Source organism: Scyliorhinus canicula, chromosome 13, assembly GCF_902713615.1.
Source record: "Scyliorhinus canicula chromosome 13, sScyCan1.1, whole genome shotgun sequence".
Lineage (NCBI taxonomy): Eukaryota > Metazoa > Chordata > Chondrichthyes > Carcharhiniformes > Scyliorhinidae > Scyliorhinus > Scyliorhinus canicula.
The window spans coordinates 30,702,004-30,716,516 of record NC_052158.1 but is presented as its reverse complement, the minus strand read 5'-3'; the positions used below and the strand labels follow the sequence as shown (position 1 = coordinate 30,716,516).

The window sequence follows — 14,513 nt, the reverse complement described above, 5'->3', positions numbered from 1 at the left end:
AGCAATTTCCAGCACCTGGAAAAATGGCGCCGGTTGTGGGGGGGCATGGAGATGCTGGAAAATCCTGCCCATTGAATTTGAATTCTACCAGCTGCTGTGATGGGAATTGAACCCTGGGCATCAGTAACCTGGACCTTTGGATTTCTAGTTCAGCTACCTCGCCACTGCGTCATTGCCTCCCTCCCCTGGCTCCCCCCACCCCCATCCCTGACCCCGACATCCTTGCCACCTACCTCCGCCACCCGGATCCACTTCTCTAGAATCCGTGCCCGCTGTTGTGGCCTCAGTTTCGTGTTGCTGAGGCAGGAGCTGATGACACAGTTGGTGAGCTTGTTGAACTGTCGGACGGTGGCCCTGATGGTGGGGGCACGGTTCTCCTTTCCCTTCTTGTCCCGCTGTGACCAGATGGACCCCAGGCAGTGATACGGGACCACCTTCATGAAAAGCTCCTGGAGAAACAAGGTGTCAGTGGCTTTTATTACTCTCCAAAAAATACCTCGTCAGCTGCAAAGTATTTTGGGGTGTCCTGAGGTACTGAGAGGCATGTCATAAATGTTAAGTCCTTCTATGTTTAAAGCCTAGCCAGAGACTGAGCAACACCAGCTCTGGTTCGCCTGGCTCAGTAGCTTGAAAGGTCAAGTGAGGACAGGAAATCACAGGCGGCAGATACCTCCCTACAGTCAGGGTGAAATTTCCAGATAGAACCCTAAAGCCGACTGGGCCATTCTGCCTAGCATACCTGTGCCGGCTCTGTCAAAACCACTCCCTGGCATTTTTTTCCAAATAGTCCAACATATATTTTTCCCATTGAGGTCACATCCATTTCCCTCTCTGAAAACTACAATTGTCAGAGAGTCGGTGCATTTTACAGCACAGTAGGAGGCCCTTCAGTCCATCGTGTCTGTGCCGGCCATCGATCTACTCTAATCCCATTTTCCTTGGCCTGGGGCCTTGTATGCTGTGGCGTTGCAAGTACTCATCTAAATGCTTCTTAAACGTTGTGAGGTTTTGTGCCTCTGCCACCCTTTCAGCAGTGAGTTTCAGATTCCAACCACCCCTGGGTGAAAAGGGTTTTCCTCAAATCCCCTTTAATTTCCTTCCCCTTACCTCAAATCTATACCCCTGGTTATTGACCCCTCTACGCAGGGGAAATGTTTCTTGCAATCTATGTCCTTCATAATTTTGTACATCTCAATCAGGCCCCCCCTCAGCCTTCTCTGCTCTAAGGTGGACAACCCCAGCCGAACCAGCTTCTCTTGACAGCTGAAACGCTCTAGCCCAGGCAACATACTGGTGAATCTCCTCTGTACACTTTCTTGTACAATCATATCCTCCCTATGCTGTGGTGACCAAAACTGCACACAGTACTCTAGCTGTGGCCTAACTAGTGTTTCACACAGCTGGATCATAACCACCTCCACTTACAGTCTATGCCTCGGCTAATAAAGGCAAATATCCAGTAGGCCTTCTTTTTATAATGAATTTAGAGATCCAATTTTCCCCCCCAATTAAGGGGCAATTTAGCATGGTCAATCCACCTACCCTGCACCTCTTTTTGGGTTGGAGGGGTGAGATCCACGCAAACATGGGGAGAATGTGTAAACTCCACATGGACAGTGACCCGGGGCAAGGATTGAATCCACCCATCAGCCTTCTTAATCACCTTATCTACCTGTCCTGCTGTCTTCAGGAATTTGCCTTCTTTCAGTCCATTCATTCCTGATCACAACAACTCACTGTGGTAAAAGCAAAACACCTCATCTCCTCCCTGGCCCTTCAGCTTATTTTCTTAAATCTGTATGTCTGACGACCAAACTTCCTGCAACTGGAAACAGATTGTTCGTAGTTACTCTGTCAAAATCTTTCATTACTTGAAATACCACTATTAAATCTGCCCTTGAACTCCTCTGCGCTAAACTGAGCAATCCCAGCTCCTCCATTCTCCACAGTTTCTGCTGCTTTTTGTACTATGGTGGCCTCAATTGAATGGAACCAAAAGAGGGGTAGTCTCCAGTCCTCCGAGTGAGTGGGACCATCGCTTCCCTGAATATGTTAGAATTAGCGTTGATGACCATGGGAAATGAGAGTTCTCTCGCTTCCGCATCATCCCCTCGGGAAACTTGAGCACAAACTCTCTGCTGACGTTCCTGGTGCAGTGCTGAGGGAGCTCTGCTGGAGGTGGTGCTTCTCAGGTGAGAAGTCGGTCTGAGTCCCCACCTGCCCTCTCAATCTCAATCAAAATGAATAATTATCCAATATCACAGTCTAGAATAGCCAAACCCAGCACCACAATATGTTTAACAAACTATCCTTTTAAAAAAAAAAAATTCCATTATGGGGATGTGGGGCATCGCTGGGAACGCTAGCATTTGCTGCCCATCTTTAATTGCCCCTTAACCTGAGGAGCTTCCTAGAGCTATTTCCAACGGCAGTTAAAAGTCAACCACATTTTTCTGGGTTTGGAGTCACAAAAAGGCCAGACCAGGTACAAAGGGAGGTGATAGCACAGTGGAATTGTCACTGGACAAGTCATCCAGAGAACCAGGATAGTATTCTGGGGACCTGAGTTTGAATCCCACAACAGCAGATGGTGGAACTTTGAATTCAATTGAAAGCCCAACAATAATCATGAAACCATTGCTGATCGTCGTAAAAGCCACCATCTGGTCCACTGATGTCTTTTTGGAGAAAGAAATTTGCCATCCTTCCCCGGTCTGGCCTGCATGCGGCTCCTGGCCCACAGCAATGTGGCTGAATCTTAAATGCCCTCTAAATTGGCCGCTGAGCCACTCAGTTCAAGGGCAGTTAGGGATGGGCAACAAATACTGGCCCAGCCAGCGACGCCCATGAACTAATTTTAGAAAAAGGATGGTAGATCTCCTTCCCTTTCGTGAACCGGATGGGTTCTTTTTTAAACAACAATTGACGATAGTTTCACAGTCATCATTGTTGAGGATGAGCTTTATGTTCCAGATTTTTTTCATTGAATTTAAATTCCACCAGCTGCCCGTGGTAGGATGCGAACCCATGTCCCCCCGGATCATTAGCCAGGGCTTCTAGGTTACTACTGGTCCAGTGACATTATCACCATGCCGCATTCTTCCCATTTGCCAGCAAACTCCCAACAGCGCACAGTCTGCATCGCAGTCCAAAACAATCAGCCTACTGTGCTTAATTTTCAGAACCTCAAGTTCTGATTTTAACTTAACCTGCCAAGTAACACATCCACTGGGGTTAGATTCGGGCGGGGTATAAAATGGGCATCTGCCCCCCCCCGCACACTCGCCCCATTCCAGCTCCCACTGGGTGATTCAGGCTAACATCGAGGCTTTAGACTGTGCTGAATACAGGCATTTCAACTTGTTCGTGTTTGCCTTAAAGGCATGCGCGATTGTGTTTGAACTGTAAATACAGTATAAACAAAGTATAAGTATCTGCTGACACTCCTGCAAACATACACATAATTCACTCACCAGAATGGCTGTGGAACGGCATTATTTTATGTTGTGACCCAGTTCACACTGTACAGCAGTTAATTCCTGCAACATCCAGGTGGATATTTCTCTCATTGCCGACGAGTGAAAGAGATCTATTTAATAAAACTCCCCCCATTCCCATTCTATTGACGGGGTGGCGATTATATCCATCAGGAAAGACTGAACTAGATGTGGCTCTTTACTGCTGAAGAGAGAAGGTCAAAGGTTGACCTGATGCCCTTACAATTATGACAAGAATTTTGGGGTGGCTGGGGTGAGGCCAGAACTTGGGGGGGCTATGAATATAAGACACTGATTTGAGGATACTCTGGAGAATACAGCAAGGAACATTTAGCTGCCCGGCTTTGCCCAAATTCAAACCAAGAAGGTTGACTCTGATTGGTCAAGACATTGACCTGGGGAAACGAATCAGGAATGACGATCTCCACCATTCAGAATCCACTTGCCAACCAATCAGCGCTCCCTCTCCCCTCACACCATGTAAATTGTTGTTCCCCCAATACAGTTGGTAATTTCTCACGAAGCAGTCCTGATGCGCCCAAGATGAAAAGCTTTGTTAGCATGTCTCTTTTTTTTCAGCAATGCTCAGGTTCAGGGATATCAACTGGCTAATTATAAGATAGTCGGTGATAAATCCGATAGGGAATTCAGGAGAGGCTTCTTTTCCCAGAGAATAGTGAGAATGTGGAACCCACTACCAGAGGAGGGGTATCAACTGAGGAGGATAGACACGGGAAGGCAAGGTAAAAACCATGAGGGAAAAGGAAAAGAACAATATGTAGATGGGTTTCGATAAAGAGAGGGTGGAGAGAGGCTTGCGTGAAAGATAAACACCGGACCACCAGGGCGGAATGCTGTGTAAATACTTTGCAACTCACTTTCCCGGATCTCCAAACCCATTGATAGCACAGGCTGCTGTACTGTATGTAAAGTTATGGTAATAATGGATTAGAGAGCCCGCATTGTTGAATTTACAAGGAATGTTCACACCAACAGGCAGCGCTGGTTGGCACCGGCCCAACTGCGCATGCGCGGGACCCGAGTCTTTTACGCGGCGCCGGGTCTCTGACGCCGGTCACGCACTCTTTGATGGCGCCCCCTAGCACATGGCGCCCCGGGCGACTGCCCGAGTTGCCGGTACCTTGAGCCGGCCCTGCCAACAGGCCAGCTTCTCAACTGGAGACCTGACGAAAGGACTGGGGTAACTTTCCTCAAAAAATAAACCCCCCAAAATTACAGCGGATACTGGAAATCCGAAATAAAAACGTAATATGCTGGAAAAACTGGCAGCCACCTGAGGAAATAGAAACAGAGGACTGGAGTTTCCGCCTCCACACCCTCCATGGCTTGTTTGCCAAAGGTGGCATGTCACTGGCCTCTGGTGGGATTGGATGTGTCTGCAGCATTTTGCATGGCTCGCTGGCCCTGCCGCCGGTGAGGGATGGGGGAGGTCACCTACTGCAGGACTGGAAGATCCCATCGACAGGTAGGGAAAGGAAAAACCCATCCAGAGTCGGCGTTAAGCGTCTGTACGTTTTTTATTTTAACTTAACTCTCACTCGCCTCGGAATCGAGTGGAAGGCCAATTCTGACTTCACTGGAGAACAAAACTGGGTCAATGTGGAGAAGTGTTGTCAGCACCCTCCCTCGAAAGGACTAGTCACTGTTCAATATACTTTTACTCACATTGTACCCCTTCTTGCTGAACTATGCATGTTCCCAATGTGAAAGTAAATATTCCAATGACTTTCCCACTGTATCCAAACAGATGAAAAATAACATGGGCATTGTATGTAAATCCCAGTGTATACCAGATCATAAACAGATTTCTTGTTGACCTTAAATACAGACTTGCATTTATAAATTGCTTTTTATGAAATCCCAAAGCACTTGGTTTGCACTGCTGCCTCACAGTGCCAGGGACTCGGGTTTAATTTGACCTCGGGTAACTGTGTGAAGCTTGCACTTTCTCAGTGTCTGGGTGGGTTTCCTCCGGGTGCTCTGGTTTCCTCCCACAGTCCAAAGATGTGCAGGTTGGGTGAGGTTATGGGGGTAATAATAATGTTTATTAGTGTCACAAGTAGGCTTACATTAACACTGTAATGAAGTTACTGTGAAAATCCCTTAGTCGCCACATTCCGGCGCTTGTTCAGTTACATTGAGGGAGAATTCAGAATGTCCAATTCACCTAACAAACATGTTTTTGGGACTTCTGGGAGGAAACCGCAACACCGGAGTAAATCCACGCAGACACAGGGAGAACGTGCAGACTCCGCACAGTGACCCAAGCCGGGAATCGAACCTGGGACCCTGGTGCTGCGAAGCAACAGTGATAACCACTGTGTGATCGTGCCGCTGACACAAGGGGCATTTTGTTTCTGGATTAACAAACTGGAGATGTGATTTCCAATCCCACCACAGTTTAAATTAAATTCATCAGGGTAAAAAAAAATCAGTGATTTAAAAAAAAATCACTCAAGGGATGTAGGCGCCGCTGGCTAGACCAGAATTTATTGCCCATTGCTAATTACCTCTTGAGAAGGTGATGTTGAGCTGCCTTCTTGAATTACTGCAGTCGCTGTGGTATAGGTACATCACAGTGCTGTGTGCGAGGGAGTTCCAGGATTATGACACAGTGACAGTGAAGGAACGGCCGATATATTTCCAAGTCAGGATGGTGAGTGACTTGGAAGGGAAGCTCCAATTGGTGGGGTTCCTAGGTATCTTCTGCTCTTGTTCTTCTTGATGGTAGTGTTTGTGGGTATGGAAGGTGCTGTCTAAGGAGTGTTGGTGAGTTCCTGCAGTGCATCTTTTAGGTGGTACACACGGTTGTGACGTTGGTGTTCAAGGGAGTGAATATTTGTGGGAGAGGTAGTAGTCAAGCGGGCTGCTTTGTCCTGGTTGGTGTTGAGCCTTTTGAATGTTGTTGGAGCTGCACTCATCCAGGCAAGTGGGGAATATTCCATTGCACTCTTGACTTGTGTCTTGTAGATGGTGGACAGGTTTTGGGGAGTCAGGAGATTAGTTACCGCAGGATTCCTAGCATCTGACCTGCTCTTGTAGCCACAGTATTTTTACATTTAGAGTACCCAATTATTTTTTTCCAATTAAGGGGCAATTTAGCATGGCCAATCGACCTAACCTGCATATCTTTTGGTTGTTGGGGTGAAACCCATGCAGACAAGGGGAGAACGTGTAAACTCCACATGGACAGTGACCCGGGGCTGGGATGGAACCTGGATCCTCAGTGCCAAAGGCAGCAGTGCTAACCACTGCATTACCGTGCCACCCTGCCACTGTATTTATAAGGCTAGTCCAGTTCGGTTTCTGAATGGATGTTCATATTGGGGGATAGTTAGATCATCTCTTAGAGATGGCCATTGCCTGGCTCTTGTATGGCACAAATGTTACTTATCACTTGTCAGCCCAAGCGTGGGTAGTATCCAAGTCTTGCTGCATCTGGACCTGGATAGCTTCAGTGTCTGAGGAGTCGCGAATGGTTCTGAACATTGTGCCATCACCAGTGAACAACCCCATTCTGACCTTACGATGGAAAGAAGGGTATTGAGGAAGGCGCTGAAGATGGAAGGGTCTGTATCACCACAAAAGCTAACAGATTTCATGAAGAAAATCCAACACACTGACTGAAGTCTCTGACCCGGTGTGACCTACAGGTGACGCCAACCACAGCAATGTGGTCAACTCTTACCTTCGCTGAGAATTAACCTTTGGCACCAAATCACTACAATGGACGACTGACCACATGGTGTGCAAGAAGGCTGCTCAGGTTTACTTTTTCCAAGGACAATTCCAGACCGTCAAATGCGATGGGCCAAATATCCTTCTTCAGCATCCGAACAATTCCATGATTCTGTCAGTAAATTCCAGTGACTCCCAGGTCACAGGAATACATTTTTAAATAAATTCCAACATTTTCCGGTTCTCACGAAATGCCATCAAGCCAATACATTCTCATTCTCGCTCTCACTCTCTCACTTTTCTCTCTCTCTCTCTCTCTCCATTTGCCAGCATTTACTGTTTACAGCCAGATTATTGTTCTGGAGTGACCGGCGAAGGTGCTCACCGCATCAATCATGGTTAGCTGCGAGGCCGTCACATCTGCCATGAAGGTGAGGATATCGTCTGCTTCCTGCTTGTGTTGACCCTTGGTCCCATTCTCTTCCGTCTGGGTCAGCTCATCACGATCTGTCAATCAGAAACATCACTTGAATACTGATAAACACCAAACAACACACATCTCAGGATGGGGCTGCAGAGGAATCATCAAAAGGCACCGTGGACTGGCGGCATAGGTAAAGAGTAACATAGGTAGAGAATAACACTGGGTGAGGTGGGAAGGAGGTCAAAGGTGAGGGTCCTAGAGGGCCTAAGTTTCAGCGCCGAACTATTAAAGGCGTGAAGTTTGGAAACACTTCTTCAGACCACAGCTGGCAGAAATTTTGAACTCTGGCCCAGGCGCTGCAGCGAAATCACTTTAAATCTGAGATTGACAGTTTATGTTAAATAAAGGTGTTCAGGGACATGTGGCAAAGGCTAGCGTATTGGCGTTAGAGCAGAGACCACCCATGCTGTCATTAAGTGGCAGAAAAGGTTCAGAGGCAAAATGGCCTCATCCTGTTGCTATATTCCCATGCTCCTCCCACAAGTCCCGAAAGATGTGCTATGAGGTAATTTGGACATTCTGAATTCTTCTTCTGTGTACCCAAACAGGCGCCGAAATGACGGGGGCTTTTCACAGTAACTTCATTGCAGTGTTAATGTGACAATAAATATTATTATTATTCACCAGTATTAATAACAGGGTCAATTTTGATATACACACAGCACAGGCAGCTACGCTCACAAACAGGCACACTCACACAGCACAGCACATTCACACACACTCTCACACACAGTCCAGCACATTCTCACACACACACACTCACAGACACACACATTCACAAGCACACCTAAGATACACACAGACACACCTAAGATACACACAGACACACACACTCACACACAGACGCACTCACACACGGACACACTCACACAGACATAGATACACACACACATTCACATAGACGTACAAACACAAAGATAAAAGCAAATTACTGTGGATGCTGGAATCTGAAACAAAAACAGAAAATACTGGACAAGAGTCATTTAGACTCAAAAGATTAACTTCCTTCTCTCTCCGGCCTGCTGAGATTGTCCAGAATCTTCTGTTTTTGACAGACACATAATCACACAGGCACACACACATACACGCACACAACAGACTCACACAACGAAACACACTCACATCACAGACACGCCACTGAACACACTCACACAGCACAGACACATCACTGAACACACCTCACACAGCACACACGCTACTGAACACACTCACACAGCACAGACATACCACTGAACACACCCACACAGCACAGACACATCACTGAACACACCTCACACAGCACACACGCTACTGAACACACTCACACAGCACAGACATACCACTGAACACACTCACACAGCACAGACACATCACTGAACACACCTCACACAGCACACACGCTACTGAACACACTCACACAGCACAGACATACCACTGAACACACCCACACAGCACAGACATACCACTGAACACACCCACACAGCACAGACATACCACTGAACACACCCACACAGCGGACACGCTACTGAACACACTCACACAGCACAGACACGCTACTGAACACACCTTACACCAAGACGCACACACATGCATACACACTCACGTACTCACACTCTTATTCACACAAATGCACACACACATGCATGCACAGGAACGTACTCACATGAATGCACCCATGCACTCACACGCACGCGCACACATATGCACGGATACTGACACAATCTCACTCACACACAGACGCACTCACACAGTCCCACACACACAAGTACACTGTTCTGACACGAATAGGATGTGGTCATTCAGCCCTTCAATTTTCTGATGATGGCTCACATGCCACGGGGACAAAACTGTGCGAAGTATCGGCAGAAGTGTCAGAATGGTCACGAGAAGACAACTGAAACTAATACCTCCCAGAGCCACACTGTTTTGTCAAAGCCAGTACCTACCCAGTTACCTGTGGGCTGTAGAGAGTGTGGATACTGAATGTCCTGAGGCCAATGCTTTGCAGTCAGCTGCTCCCACAGTGTAGTGGTTTGGGTCAATAACCGACTCTGGCTCCTGATCTGACTTCTCCATTTCAAAAATTCACATCCTTGTTTTCAAATCACCCACTGCCCACCTCTGTAGCATCCTGCCCCACAATCCTGCTCTCCTCCAGTCCCTGTCCCACATCGCTGATGGCCATGCCTTTAGCTGCCTGGGTCCGTAGCTCGGTAATCCCCTCCCTTCACTGCGTGCAGTTCTGGTCGCCACATTACCAGAAGGATGTGGATGCTTTAGAGAGGGTGCAGAGGAGGTTCACCAGGATGTTGCCTGGTATGGAGGATGCTAGCTATGAAGAAAGGTTGAGTAGATTAGGATTGTTTTTGTTGGAAAGACGGAGGTTGAGGGGGGAACCTGATTGAGGTCTACAAAATTATGAGAAGTATGGACAGGGTGGATAGCAACAAGCTTTTTCCAAGAATAGTGGTGTCAATTACAAGGGGTCGCGATTTCAAGGTGAGGGGGAAAGTTTAAGGGAGATATGCGTGGAATGTTTTTTACGCAAAGGGTGGTGGGTGCCTGGAACGCTTTGCCAGCAGAGGTGGGAGAGGCGGGCATGATAGCAGAATTTAAGATGCATCTGGACAGATATATGAACGGGCGGGGAACAGAGGGATCCTTGGAAAATAGGCGACAGGTTTAGATAAAGGATCTGGATCGGCGCAGGATGGGAGGGCCGAAGGGCCTGTTCCTGTGCTGTAATTTTCTTTGTTCTTTGTTCTAAAACTCCTCAACTCTCTGCCCCCTTAAAACAGTCCTTGAAACACACCTCTTGGCCACTTTGTTTTTGCCACCTGCCTTCTGTGACGTCTGGGTCAGAACATTCATTTCTTTTAAATGATTCTCCTTTCACGGGATGCAAAGGCCACAGCATTTATTACACATCCCTAATTGCCCTTAAGACGGTGGCAATGAGCAGCCTTCTTGAACCACTGCAGTTCCTGTGGTGTGGATGCACCCACTGTGCTGTTCGGATGGGATTTCCTGGATTTTGCCGCATTGACAGTGAAAGAACAGCTAATATATTTCCAGGACAGAATAAAGAGTAGTTTGGAAGGCAACCTCCAGATAGAGATGTGCCCATGTGTCGGCTGCCCTTGTCCTTCTGGAGAGTAGCAGCCATAGATTTGGAAGGTGCTGTCTAAGAAGACTCGGTGAATTGCTGCAGTGCATCTTGTGCAAAGGTGCAATATAAATTGGCCTTGCACATGTGCGTGTGCGTGCGTGTCCAGGCTGCCATGCTCTTCAGTAGAAGGGCCATTAAACTCGCAAAGTATCTCACGCCACTCCTTGGAGAATTAACAAACAAATGGGAGCTGGGTGTACCACCTACAAGAGTCACCGCAGCAACAGACCAAGCGTCGTAGGAAGGCTGAAGGCAAATTTCGGTTTTGTTCAAAACTTTTACATAAGAACATAAGAACTAGGAGCAGGAGTCGGCCATCTGGCCCCTTGAGCCTGCTCCACCATTCAATGAGATCATGGCTGATCTTTTGTGGACTCAGCTCCGCTTTCCGGCCCGAACAGTATAGCCCTTAATTCCTTTATTCTTCAAAAAACTATCTATCTTCATCTTAAAAACATTCAATGAAGGAGCCTCAACTGCTTCACTGGGCAAGGAATTCCGTAGATTCACAACCCTTTGGGTGAAGGAGTTCCTCCTAAACTCAGTCCTAAATCTACTTCCCCTTATTTTGAGGCTATGTCCCCTAGTTCTGCTGTCACCCGCCAGTGGAAACAACCTACCCGCATCTATCCTATCTATTCCCTTCATAATTTTATATGTTTCTATAAGATCCCCCCTCATCCTTCTAAATTCCAAGGAGTACAGTCCCAGTCCACTCAACCTCTCTTTTCACTGAGTCTTGCTCGAAAGGAGGCCACGGATTGATGGCTGGACACTTTCAGCCTCGAGTTGGTGGAGATCGGGACGCTGAATGCCCATGGGTTCCCCCAGCCGGACTTTCAGCAGGGGACTGGCGGGATCTCAAGAGAAACGACAATAGCGAGCTAATTTCCTCTGGGGTTGCACCTGTCCCTCACAGAGACCTTGCAGAGTTTCAGGGTCCCCGTCGCAGGACTGATGCAGAACAGGAGGTGGCTATTCGTCCCACTGTACCCGAGTCAGCTCTTTCCAAGAGCTGCCCAATTAGTCCTGCTCACCAGCCCTCTCCCTCCCTATTGACCTGCATTATTTTCCCCTCACTCACAGTTTTATCTGTCTTTCGGGCAGGGTGTTCCAGTTGACAACAACTCCTCATCCCGCCTGTTCCCTTAGCCAGTGATCTGAAGTCTCCGCCCGGTAGTTGCTGATGTTGCACCCAGTGTGCTCCATCAGAACCGCTAATCATTTGGAACACCACCCCCTTAATCTGCTCAAAGGCGTGGTTTCCCAAACTGTGGGCAAGAGTTGGAAGTGGGGCAGGGTTTACCCGCTGAGATTTTCGGGGGCGTGGTGTGGGGGAGGTGCGGTCACAATCTCTGAGGCGGTAACGGATGGCGTGGAGTCGGCACTGTTTCCCGGCAGCTATGAAGTCCCCTTTAAAATTCTCACGGCCTTTTCCTTCCTTTTGGAGGGTGCAGCCTAGCGGACCCCAGCAATTCATTTCTTGAAAACACCCTCCCTTTCCGGCGACTGTCGTCTGTTTAGGTTTTCCTCGGGTGCTCTGGCTTTCTCCCACAGTCCAAAGGTGTGGAGGTTAGGTGAATTGGCCATGCTAAATTGGCCCCCCCAGTGTCCAAAGATTAGATAGGGCTTCGAGGTAATGGTGATAGGATGGGGGATGGGGCCTAGGTAGGATGCTCTTTCAGAGGGTCGGTGCAGATTCAGTGGGCTGAATGGTCTCCTTCTGTGCTGTAGAGATTCTATGGGTGTGGTTGTCCAGCCGCCTTACACTCGAGCGAGAGCATAACGCGGCAGTAGAATCCCGGGTGAAGCCTCTCGCGGACTTCCCGGCAGCCTCGATACCTCCCGGGATTGACACAAGTTCCGCGTGGTATCGGAATTGGAATTCCATCAAAAGGGGCGGGACGAAACAGCACCTGGTGAAGTAGACCATAAGCCTACTTAAGGCCTACCTAGCCAGGATCTAACAGCCTCCCTCGATTCACTGCCTCCCCAGGCAGTTTGCAGCCAGGCACCAGTCAGTGCTGATCTACATGAATGTAGGCCAGGTTGAACGGCACCCAGTGGGGTTTCCCGGGCTATCAGTGACCCCTGGGTGGTCAGGGCCAGTGCAGGACGGCTCTCTGGCCCTTCCCCTGGAACTTGGGCACCTTGGAACTGCCATGCTGGCAAGGGCACTGTTCTGGTGCCAGGGTGGCACTGCCAAGGGTCAGGGCCCCGGGGGGGGTGGGGGCACGCCCATGAAAGGAGTGTCGGGGGGGGGGGGGGATTAAAGGGTGGGGGTGTGCAGAGCAGGAAAGTAGGGAGGTTAAGGGATGATGGGTAGGGGTCTTGTAAGGGGGCTTGGGTGTTCTGAAGGGGGGTGCCCAGGGACCCCATAGCGGGGTGTCCTCACTTGGGGGATGCGGAGTAGTGCCAATGTGTGTAGGGGTGACATTTCCCATGGGTGGGTGTGAGGAGCAACCACAAGCTCACTTAGAGATCGGAACCTATTCAAATGGCGGGCCAATCTCTGAGTTCAGCTCCACAGTGCTGAAACAGGTTATCCAGAAATCCCCCTAGCCCTTCCTTCACACCACCTCCTACCACTGGGGAGAAATTCTCCGACTCCCAGCAGGGTCAGAGAATCGCCCGGGGCCGCCGAAAATCCCACCCCTGCCATGTCCAGAATTCTCCCACCCGCAAAAAGTTGGCGTGCCGCCAATCCCACCGCCTGCCTCGGAGAATGGCGGGGGCCGGCGGGAGGTTTCTGTGCTGCCGTTATTCTCCAGCCCGGATGGGCCGAAATCCCGCCGCTGAGAGGCCTCTCCCGCCGCCATGGTTTGAACCACCTCTGTGCATGGCAGAGGCGGAAGAAAATCCCCCAGCGCACATGCGCCGGTGGTGACATCAGCGGCAGCTGACGCACCGGCGCATTCGCAAACCGGCGAAGGGCTTTCGGCCAGCCCCGGCATCAAAGGCCGTTGTTGCCGGTTTTGGTACCAGTTGGTGTGGTGCCAACCGCTCCGGCGCAGGCCTAGCCCCTCAATGTGAGGGCTTGGCCCCTAAAGGTGCGGAAGGGGAGGCCCGACACCGGAGTGGTTGGTGCCACTCCGCTACGCCGGGACACCCGCCCTGCCGGGTAGGGGGAGAATTTCGCGCCTGTAAACCACAAGTGTGGCTGATGCCCTCTCTGTGTCTCCACAGGCAAAGCACTCCCACAATCGCCAGGAGGGCCCAGACTGGCGAGCCCGGGTATAACGAATCCTCACCACCTTTAAGGGTCGGGCCCTGGAGGTGACTGGGGTGGCCAAAGATAGATCGGTTACCACTGCAGAGGTTGGTGCACGGCGCAGAGGTGAGGATCCACCAGGCCCCACCCAGAGGACCTGTCACACGAGTTGGTATTCTCCGCCAGGTCCTCCAGCCGATGGTGTTGGCCCATCCAGGTTGGTCCCCTCTCCAGCCTTTCACAGGACCACCTCGGCCACGGTTGACGCATCAGAGCTGTCGTCCCCATCATTCACCAACGCAAATACATGCACTTCGGAGGGAAACATTAGTGGACAGGCTTCTGGGGCATAATCGTATGAGCACCACACAGTTGCTATGTACATCAGGTGGAGGCAGGAACACTCAGGCGAGACTGCAGTAGGAGGTCTACTGGATCCCAGGACCCACCTGGGTCCCAGCCAGATGCTGAGCC

General features: G+C 49.6%; 1 protein-coding gene across 5 annotated transcripts in view; it reads right to left on the bottom strand.

The window, feature by feature from the left end:
* The window catches only part of LOC119976771 (ral guanine nucleotide dissociation stimulator-like), a 182,477-nt gene that overhangs the window by 28,136 nt on the left and 139,828 nt on the right, over window positions 1-14,513 (bottom strand). For all 5 annotated transcript variants that reach the window (XM_038817525.1, XM_038817528.1, XM_038817527.1 and 2 more), the window contains 2 exons: window positions 7,582-7,703; window positions 234-449 (listed from right to left, as the gene is read on the bottom strand). In XM_038817525.1, the coding sequence (XP_038673453.1) occupies window positions 234-449; window positions 7,582-7,703 (338 nt within the window). The remainder of the gene's footprint in view (window positions 1-233; window positions 450-7,581; window positions 7,704-14,513) is intronic.